Raw genomic sequence first — 11,243 nt, forward strand, 5'->3', positions numbered from 1 at the left:
AAGGTGGTTAATAAAACAGTTTAAGAATTTTAACATAAGGTGCCCATATTTTAATATGTAGCATATATGGGACCAATAAATCATACTTAGTATGATAGTAATATTTAGTAGTGTAGGGTCTACTCGTTTGTATTGGGCTTTAACCTAGTGAAGTTGCATATAACAAGGTTTGAACCTAACTGGAGACCAAAACTTCCCGGTATGTAACACCTTCGAAAAATAAATGAAGAGGCGCGGGAGGGGGGGGGGGGGGGTCGGGGGTCGGACAGAGGATTCAAGAAATTATGTAATATATTGGCTTCTTAAATAGTGCAGTTCCTAAAGGGTCTACTCGTTTGTATTGGATTTTAATGCCTTCTAAATCGCTTAATTTTCAAACATGTTCTGTGAAGACTACTATATTTCAGTCATACTTTCCCAAGCGTGGGCACAATTCCCCTTAGCGTGGGCACAATAAAGTTACTGTCACACATGCATGTTAACCAATATGTATATGTGTATCTATGTATATGTGTCGGGGGGGGGGGGGTCGGGTGTCGGAAAGAGGATTCAAGAAAGAATGTAATATATAGGCTTCTTTAATAGTGCAGTTCCTAAAGGGTCTACTCGTTTGTATTGGGTTTTAATTCCTTCTAAATTGCTTAATTTTCAAACGGTTTCTGTGAAGACTACTATATTTCAGTCATACTTTCCCAAGCGTGGGCACAATTCCCCTAAGCGTGGGCACAATAAAGTTACTGTCACACATGCATGTTAACAATATATATATATATATATATGTGTATATATGTATATGTGTCGGGGGGGGGGGGGTCGGGGTCGGAAAGAGGATTCAAGAAAGTATGTAATATATAGGCTTCTTAAATAGTGCAGTTCCTAAAGGGTCTACTCGTTTGTATTGGGTTTTAATGCTTTCTAAATCGCTTAATTTTCGAACAGTTTCTGTGAAGACTACTATATTTCAGTGATACTTTCCCAAGCGTGGGCACAATTCTCCTAAGCGTGGGCACAATAAAGTTACTGTCACACATGCATGTTAACCAATATGTACGGTTTCTGTGAAGACTACTATATTTCAGTGATACTTTTCCAAGCGTGGGCACAATTCCCCTAAGCGTGGGCACAATAAAGTTACTGTCACACATGCATGTTAACCAATATGTATATGTGTATATATGTATATGTGTCGGAGGGGGGGGGGGGGGGTCTGGTGTCGGAAAGAGGATTCAAGAAAGTATGTAATATATAGGCTTCTTTAATAGTGCAGTTCCTAAAGGGTCTACTCGTTTGTATTGGGTTTTAATTCCTTCTAAATTTGCTTAATTTTCAAACGGTTTCTGTGAAGACTACTATATTTCAGTCATACTTTCCCAAGCGTGGGCACAATTCCCCTAAGCGTGGGCACAATAAAGTTACTGTCACAAATGCATGTTAACCAAAATGTGTATAAATGTATATGTGTCGGGGGGGGGGGGGGGGTCGGGGTCGGAAAGAGGATTCAAGAAAGTATGTAATATATAGGCTTCTTAAATAGTGCAGTTCCTAAAGGGTCAACTCGTTTGTATTGGGTTTTAATGCCATCTAAATCGCTTAATTTTCGAACAGTTTCTGTGAAGACTACTATATTTCAGTGATACTTTCCCAAGCGTGGGCACAATTCCCCTAAGCGTGGGCACAATAAAGTTACTGTCACACATGCATGTTAACCAATATGTATATGTGTAGTGTATGCGGCTGCGTACATTATACATATGTTGTCTATGTATATATGTTAATCGTACATATGTCTGTATTTGAGACTGTATCTGTGGACTGTATTGGCCGCAAATTAAGCAACTTGCAATAATTGCTAGGAATGTTCAAAAAAAATACTTTCCTTGGAGGTCTTCGCTCTCCAAATTGTTCTCAGACATTCTTAATGAACACAAAAGATGACTGAATGTCTAGTGAGGTAATTTTTCTTCCAACGAGGTAATATAACCGTTTAAGAATATTGACCAGGGGTGAGGTGACCATTTTTTAATATATGGCATATATGGGCCAATACAGCATACTTGAATCCTTCTACATAACCTATATTAGTTGCATATAACAAGTTTGAACCTAACTGGACACCCAAACTTCTCCCGTAGCAACGTAAACACCTTCGAAAATTAAACGGGTGAGAGGGGGGGGGGGGGGTCGGAGTGTTTGAAAGAGAATATAAGAAAGTATATGATGTATAGGCTTTTGTCTCACTTGCATTTTTTTCATGGGGCCTTCTCGTTTGTACATGGTGTAATGCCTTCCAAATTGTAAAATTTAAGAACAGGTTTCATGACAACTAGCCTAATATATTTCAATCATACTTTCCCAAGCGTGGGCACAATTCCCTAAGCGTGGCACAATACGGATCATATGTACATATGTGTGTGTTTAGTGTACGCGGCTGCGTGCAGTACACGTTGTATATGTTCATTTTAATCGTTACGTCTGTATCTAGCCGGTAAGCAATAGGCCCTACCTACAAGTTGTTTTTCATTCTATATATTAATCTTCGTGGCATTGTTCCACTAATTTTGAGGTGAATGTTTGTAAAATGTTTCCATGTTTGAATTCAGTGTTCAATAACATTATCTACAATAGAAAATTTTCAATAGAAATGAACGTGGAACACATTTCTGGCGTCAACATGTGTCATTTATTTACACTTGCTTTCTATCGCTGCAACAGAAACATTTGCAGCAATGAATAAGAGAGGAAAGGGAGAGCAAAATCGTTATTAAGTTGTCGCATTCCTGCAGTAAAGAGTGCACCGTCTTAACTACAAATTTATAAATATATACTTTGTACCTCGTAAAACGTGTTTGGTAAAGTATGTTCTTTACTTTGAATCTTTTACTTGCAATTGTTTAGATTTTACACCCCAATACAAAACCAGTATATCCCGCTCCAATGGTTTGCTGTTTTGGCCCCTAATATACCAGGTATTCAAATATGGTCACCTTTGATACAAAAAAAAAAAATATTGTATTTGTATTACCACCCTTGAGGAAATTAACATTCAGTCATTTTATGTCTTTAATTTAGAAAGTATGAGAACAATTTGGAAAGTAAAGACCTCCTGGAAGGTAATTTTTGTAAACTACTGGCAGTTATATATAGCCACCGACAAATTGCTCAACGGGCAAGTATTAGCTTTGAAGTCATGTTTTCAGGATCACCACCCTATAAGTGTGTTATACATGTGCACATAATGGTAGCAGTGTTATACATATGAGCTGTTAATGTTACCCTAAAACTGTGGCTTTCTAGGCATTAACCCATCATTTCATGCTCACGACCCGACCTATAGCCAGATTGTTTAACAGGTGAGTTACAACTCCCTGATTTAACTAGTAATTAGCTAGGAAGCACATTAACGCAGGAGGATCACCATCCTTTTGGAAATTTTCCAGTTCATATACTCCCTTAATGGGGTATAAGAGAATGTATAGCAAACGCTGATACGTGTGCGAAAATTATCAAAGGAGAAAACAACCTCCCCGTGTGAAAAGAAAACAAAGAACAATAAGAAAGCAGACGTTAATTCAGTAAGCGTATACTGTTACTTTCAAACGTATATAGTATCAGCAGGGAGTTGTTATGCAACTCCCTGGTATTAGTCAGCCATACATTTCGTACGCTATTCGCGGTCACATTATTAACCCTCCTGTTGTCATGTAAGCAGCTTTGACCGCGTTTGAAAACAAGCGCGTTTTTTCATGCTGGTTTTGCTGTCGTTTGATTGGAGGATGAACAGCGACTGATCAGGGAGGTCTAAAATATCACCTCCCTGATCAACAGATGAGGGTTGTTCATTGCGGTTTCACAAATTCTCTACAATAAACCAATTGGATGCACTGTTCTGTTAGATACAGTATAAGGCAGGCCGTGTCGTGTATTTTCATTGTTGTTTCTGCATATGTATGTATGTATGTATGTATATGTGATCTTCCCGCAAGCAGGAACTCGCGAAAGAAGCCATGGAGGCTTGTATGCATCAAGAAGCCATGGAGGCTTGTATGCATCAAGAAGCAGATAAACCAAACACGTACCATACTAATCGGACATAAATAATAATAAATAATAAAAAACGTCAGGCCAACTTACTTTAACACATAAATAATTATACATAAAAAAGTTAGACAGACAGATGAGGAGACCCGTGTATGTGTCTTATCATCTGTTTTCTCATGATTCCAGCGGTAGTGATAAGAATATCGATCAGCCATGCCATAGCGCCAAACTTAATTCTTTGTGAGGGCGAGCTGTTTGTTGAGGTATTATGATGGAGGGCCCGCAACGTGAATTACGTTATAACTTACCAAAATGAGCAACCACGAGGAAATTTGCTGATACTCTCATAGAATTAGCTTGAGGAGTTTTGTTGGTTTGACGGCTGCACACACACACACACATATATATATATATATATATTATAACTGAACAAAGTATGAGAAATACATTGTGAGGTACATATGGTTGTATGTATGTGCAAGCCATGCACATTCACGTTGAAAGATATATGCTGTATAAGAACAATGTTAGATATTCAAATATGGTCATCTTTGGTCAAATCCTTTAACATTTTTATATTACCACGTGCACCCTGAAGGAAATTTACCTCACTGGACATTCAGTCATCTTGTATGTCCATTTACTAGAATTTCAAGAGAACACTTTGGAAGAGTTAAAACCTTTCTTTTTGAAAACTTCTAGCAAGTACTTTAGCATGCTATAATTACAGACGAACATATAATGAACCGAATAGGCAGATGATTGTCTCGGTAAAAATTACCCGTGGGTATAAATTAAATGTGACGTATATGGGCGTTGTAATCATACCGTAATCACGTTCTGTGTATTTTTTGAAATTTCCGACGCTTAAGTTAATATTAATCATCTCTTAAATTCCGAATCTTTATTGAGTCAACGTAAGCGAAGTTGATGTAATCATGCTGTACTGACACTCGTGGTATGTATATGCTCTGCGCTCGACGCGTAAGTGAATCGTAATCTTCCCGTAAATTCCGAATTCAGTGGAGAATACATTCAACGTAAACGCAATGCGTAAGTTGGTGTAATCATGCTGTAATCCCGTGGTGTGCATGCTTCGGAATTTCCGACGTGTATATCCTAAACATGCCGTACTGTGCCTGTTTCAGGTGAACGAAAATAACTTAAACTTGACGTTTAAGGATTTCGTAATCAATACGTAAACGCTGAAATGAACGTATTTGGGTATTTGTAAGTTAATTGTAAATATACAGTAAATTTTTTAACTGCACTCGTTTCAGCCAACGTAAATGTTGAAATTTTGTTCATGAGATGCAGTCACAGGGTAATATCATTATCGGAAAGATTGACATGAGAATTGTGTCCAGTGTTTTATTTCATGGAACAATCAACGTTAACGTCATGCTTAAGTTTGGCGAAGTTTGTTGTAAACGCGTTGTATCTATGCTACGAGTTTCCGATGTGTAAGATAATCGTAATCCTGTCGTAAATTTCTTCGTGGCGAGATTAAGGTCAACGTAAACGTGGAGAAGAAATAAGTTTTAATAAATACGAAAGTAATTATTAACTTCCGATATGTAAGTTGTCATAAACGTAACGGAAATCTGTTGTTCCGTGTTTACAATGTTTACGGATGCGTAATCACATCGTAAACGCGTTGTTCCAAAATGTACGGGTTTCCGATGTTTAAGGTGACCGTAAGCAAGACGTAAACATCCAAGGACTGTGCTTACGATAACTTAAATGCGTGTCTTTTTCCCGTGGTGAGGAAATTCAACAAGAGCTTTGCCACTGAAAACTCCTGTAATTCCTTTTGTTACAAGTCTCATTATAGTGCTGAATGCTTGACCTTCCTTTTGGAAACTGTTTGGCTGTATAATATCTGTTGATGGAATTGAACCACCTGCTGAATGAATTCTGCATCACCAGAACAGATCATAATTATAATGGCCTAACAAGTTCCAAAAAGAAAGAAATCAATTGGTACAGTATATGTTTCTAGCACCTGGAATTTTAAACTTAAGTCCAACTTTGGAGTTGAATGTCAAAAATCAAACCGTTCCTCAATGCAATTGTCACACATATGGAATGGAACTTTGGAGAACCATCAGCAGGGGGATGGAATGCATGAATATGATGAATCAGTCATGGATGCGGAGTAAATCTCCACTATTTGGAATATAATTTGCATTACACAGATGGCAGATTCTGACTCTGAGAAGACTTCATCAGTAATAATCTTGTGCAACCTGTAAAATTTTTTTTTTTGCAGACAATGTTATTAATGGCCAATCACAAATTTGCAACGAATATAATAACATGTAGGCCTATTGAAGTTCAATGAGTTTACACAGTTGGAGACCAATGCATTTCAACATCTCAATCAGACCATTGTTTGTCTTCAAATCTACTATATTTCTGAAATATCATGGGAAATAGGAATAATTAATATCCTCTTGTTTGATTGAACAAACATATCCTAGACCTACCTGCCTGGAAGATCCACACGAATCTTCAACACTTCCCTCATCATGAGTTTCGTTTTCAGATAATTAGGTTCAGGTGCCTTAAGAGCTGTAAACGTTAGTATTAAGTGTTAGGCCTTTGCCTATTTAATTATTAGGGCCTAGCCTAGAATGAAATAAAATTCTCGAATAAAAAATAGTAACTTTTGTTGGTCTATATGATATATTCTTGCTCTGGAAATTCCAGAGAAAAAGAGCTTTGTATGAAGACGCTGAAAAATTTTTAAGAGAAGAGAGACTCCCACTTACTGTTACAATATCTCTATACATGTAATGTATTGAGATAAAAATAGGAACTGAAGGCTTCAATTTGGTTGTTCAACGTAATGTGGCTATTACTAACGTAATTCCTTGTGCACCACTGAAAACGGGGTCGGCATAAGTTTACACATGGGCGTAGACATGTTGTTTATCCAGGAAATGCCTGCGATTGGCTGAAACCCTAAATCTTTTCTGAGATCTATTTTGATTGGTGCTAAGATTCTGTGTGACGTCATAGTTGAAATATTATATCGTATTACATTGTGAACGTTTGAACTTGAAGGGTTGCCCAATTCAAATATCATGAAACATTCGGGGAACCCCCAGTTCATACTGAACGTCCACGTCCAAGCATAACCTAATATCGTACGTCGAGTATGAATGAAGGATAGTGTGGTGCTTTTTCCAAGGTTTGTGCTTTTCTTTTTGAAAATGTTCGTTAAAAATAAGGCCTAATGTAGCGTGTTATTTTGGATGTTTTTTTTCCATAACCGTACGTGTAAGAGTATGTACATGACCTAGTAGTAGGTTTCAGTTGTTCTGTAGAAGCTCAGAGCATAGCAAACAGCATCCAAAGCCAATGGATGTATACTAAGGCCTGCACTACAGTTAGCTTATCGACGATTGTGTCAATTTAGGAGTATGAAAGAAGTTGACATGGCAGACATTTTGTGGTCAAATTCTGCTCAATTGTACGTTGCATAAGCACAGAACCCTAAATATTTTGAGATCATAACATTTCTGAGGAACTACACATATATATGAAAAACACATACAGTTGAGTGATTTGGATTTTTCCTTGATAGACATCGTTGATCAAATCCTTAAGTGCGTCAATTATGAGCACACCATGCTACCGTTAAAAACCCCTCTCCGGTATCACAACGTGGATGTTGGTACGCAGCGCAGCACTGCTAGTAACAATGCGTGGGCAATCTTGTTTTAAACACCTCAAGACTAGGCCAAGGATTGCAAATTCCAGTCTTTTATAGTCCTAGGATAGAAACTATACTGAAATACTTTGAACCATAGATGAAATGTTCAGGAAAATCCTGGTAGCAGTTACTATATCGGAATTCATGTTGCAACACTACTGGTTGTGGGATAATTGCAATACCGCAAAATGCTAGAAACTAATAATCATATGCCCAGGCCAAACATAACTATTAACAGTTAGTGAAGTAAATTCCTCCAATATCCTGGATTAAACCGATGAAGCACGCACACTGTAAGTGACCTTCAGGGTGCATATATGGGTATAACTGCTACGACACTACATCCTCCCCCTTTCTTAAAGGCATTGAAGACTCGCCCCAAACCGCATGCCGCGCTCTGAGAGAGTTCACTTTCCGTTGCTTGCAATGACGTTTTCCTCTTGTCGCTACAAAATGCAGACAGTAATGAAACGTGATACCTTGTTATCTTTTATCTAGACCTGAGATGTCCACACTGCTATGTACACTGCGTTGTGGGTATTGACCATAGCTGTATGTATTGACTGTACACTAGTGTCTAATTACTGACGGTAGCAAGCTGTGTGTGTATTTTCTGGGATCGATGGTGGTGTCTAACACTTCTGTTACACCTCATTCAAAACTCGGTCAGATTACCGGCATTAGACGTTTCTTTGTGAGCGAGTCTTCACACTCTTTAAATCAACATGTAAAAGATTCGAAAACATGAAAAGCTTTGAAACATGTTGGATTTGGGAATATATTTACATTAAAATCTCACAGAGATTTAATTACTCTATGCTTAAATACTGACACTGAAGTACACAATATCAAGTAAGAACATAATCTTTCAAATTACGTTGGCATTCGTCTGCTTCGAGACGGTCTACAAGTACAGGATTTTCAGTAAAGTCAGACATAGTTTCTTCAACTTGATAGTCATGTACCACTTCCTGATCATTTACACTTTCAGCCTTGTGATATTTCTTAACATAAGTACTATTTCGTCTATACAAAGTACCCTCTTGTGATTCAACAGTGCAGCTGTTTCCATTCTTTTCTACCAAAGTGAATGGTTTGTTGCTGAAAGGTGTGCTTAATTTGTTTTCGCATACAGTGTTATAGCTAGAGACTTTTTAGTCGTGGGTGCGACTTCACTGACTTGGACAAGCGACAAGCCATTCTAGCGAACAGAGCTCTGCGATTAGCGGCTGGGGTCAACATGATCAGGAACATGATGAACAACAAAACTTGTAGTATAATCAGACTGACTGTACTTACAAGTTTTGTTGTTAATTACATATGGTCAGTGTATTGAGCATTAGGGAAGCCTCGCAAAACTAACTGCCATGTCCGGGCCGGCGAAAATCTCGCAACGCTAGCTCATTATGCATGCGCATATTGGTCCTAGATGGTTGAATGCACTCCAGCTGATAGCCAGCTGGAGTAATGAGCACAGCGTCATGACATCACAAGGCTGCCTATTGTTCACAAACAATTAGCAAACTTGGCCAAGTGATCGGATTAACTTTAGTGGTTTCAACAGTCAATAGAGCTGTAGTTTATGTTGCAAATTGCCTTATACACTAAAATCCACCACTACCTAATGTCCGAGATTAAATACTATATATAATTCTTGCAAATCTTCCACGTTATCAAACCCAATTTCTTAGTCACTCATCAACGATTGTGACAATCTGCTACTCAAAAGTTCGATACAAGCAGCACATAAGTATAGCCTTTACCTGCGCCTGTACATTGTTAGCCGTGTTCAACGAGTGGTACGTAACTTCAATTGAAAAAGTGAATTAGCCATTTGCATTAAAAATATGCCCCCAAGAACTTTGGAAAACCCATGTTGAGTCGTTGACATACCAAAAGTCAAGCAATACAAATAAGCTACACACACATATGCTAACTTCAAAGCCCACAGACCGTAATGTTAATATCTGCATAACAGTAGTACAGCCCTCTAAACCGCGGATAATTTTAGTGCCAGCCTACTGCGACACATGTTCAGTGAATAAACATATGGTTACGCTTGATTTCCCCCCTTGACTTAGTGTGTTGTTAGGCTGCCATGTGGTAAGAGATATACAGTAAGTGACAATTCGGTGAAAATTTTATGCAAGCTTATATGCGATACAGTTTCAGTTAATTTCTCCACATCGTATTGTATTGTATGAAGCAGAGAACCTTTGAGCTGCTCAGTGTATACTGTAGCTCAGCCCGGGTATGATCATGAGACATGTTCTCGACAAACATTTCTAGAAACGTAATTTGTAACACCCTTCCAAGAAAACATGACCAATTGCTCTTCACCCCCAATCCAGTGATACATGATATTGAAAAGGGATGTCTACAATCTAGCTGGCTAAAGAAATAGTACAGATTCGCTGGAGTGCGAAAATTGCCCTACAGTCAACCAATTTTTTTCACCTAGCTAGGGAGTTTAGGTCCTGTTCTTCACAACTAGGATTATGCTAGTAAAGCCTTCCTGTATGTGAGGCTCTGGTTCACGTTAATGTGCACGTGTACAAGAAGTTAGATTGTGATTTGGTTTCAGTTTTGTAGATTTTTAAATCTATGTTGTTATCATATGCGGTTTACCCGTCAATAAAATAATTAACGATGACATTACAGAAAAGAATGACGTTGTGAAATATGATGTTAATGTACAGTATATTTTTGCGTCGTTGTTATACTATTTTACGTAGCTGCTGTATACATGTCGTTATTGCACATAAGTATAACATCATTACATAAAATCACGTTGTCGTCATTTGAATTTATATGGTCATCATTGTAATAAACGTACATTGTTGTTTGATTTTGCCCTTTTTGCGTTCCATAGAGGCAATCCTGGTACAGCAAGGCCATGTTAGGCTGACAAATTTAGTATTCCTCTCTGTTGCATCCTTTGGGAAGCGGAAGAAACTCACTCCTCTGATGTGGTTTTATGGCTTTCCTGAAAACACAATTACAGTACATACTATTGTAATCACTCGAAAATCAAGAAATTAGAATAAATAGTTGCTCTGTTCACAGATGTTTACTTCCAATTACTGAAATTACTCAATAGCATTGTTAACGTGATGCTCTCCCAGTGTCGTCGCACTTTGCACAAAAACGTGTTATCAGAAAGGAATTTTCCTGAAATGATTTTGATGGAGAGAGCCTAAAAGCGTCTTGACCATCTTGAAAAAATGCCACTGAAGCATTTATTGTCAATGTTCGCAATTCTTCCTATGTTTTTTTGTAAGGATTACACATGGATCTTTATATAATATGTCTCTAGGGTGTCAAGTTTGTCAACCTTTTGCTATTTCTTCTCTTAGGTACCAAGGTAAAGAAATTACACCGACAGGATTACTCCATGCATTAATTATGGCATCAACTGAAATGAAAATGAAGTATATATATATTATTCTGTATATTCATTGGTTGCTGTTTAGCTTGCTACCAG

General features: G+C 37.9%; 1 protein-coding gene across 2 annotated transcripts in view; it reads left to right on the forward strand.

Moving 5' to 3' along the window:
• Positions 1 to 7,081: 7,081 nt before the first annotated feature.
• LOC139959649 (uncharacterized) overlaps positions 7,082 to 11,243 on the forward strand; it is a 39,639-nt gene continuing 35,477 nt past the window's right edge. For both annotated transcript variants that reach the window (XM_071957440.1, XM_071957439.1), the window contains exons 1-2: positions 7,082 to 7,234; positions 11,116 to 11,243. In XM_071957440.1, coding sequence (XP_071813541.1) covers positions 7,206 to 7,234; positions 11,116 to 11,243 — 157 coding nt within the window. In that variant the 5' untranslated portion in view covers positions 7,082 to 7,205. The remainder of the gene's footprint in view (positions 7,235 to 11,115) is intronic.

The sequence above is a fragment of the Apostichopus japonicus genome, chromosome 19, assembly GCF_037975245.1.
Source record: "Apostichopus japonicus isolate 1M-3 chromosome 19, ASM3797524v1, whole genome shotgun sequence".
NCBI lineage: Eukaryota > Metazoa > Echinodermata > Holothuroidea > Aspidochirotida > Stichopodidae > Apostichopus > Apostichopus japonicus.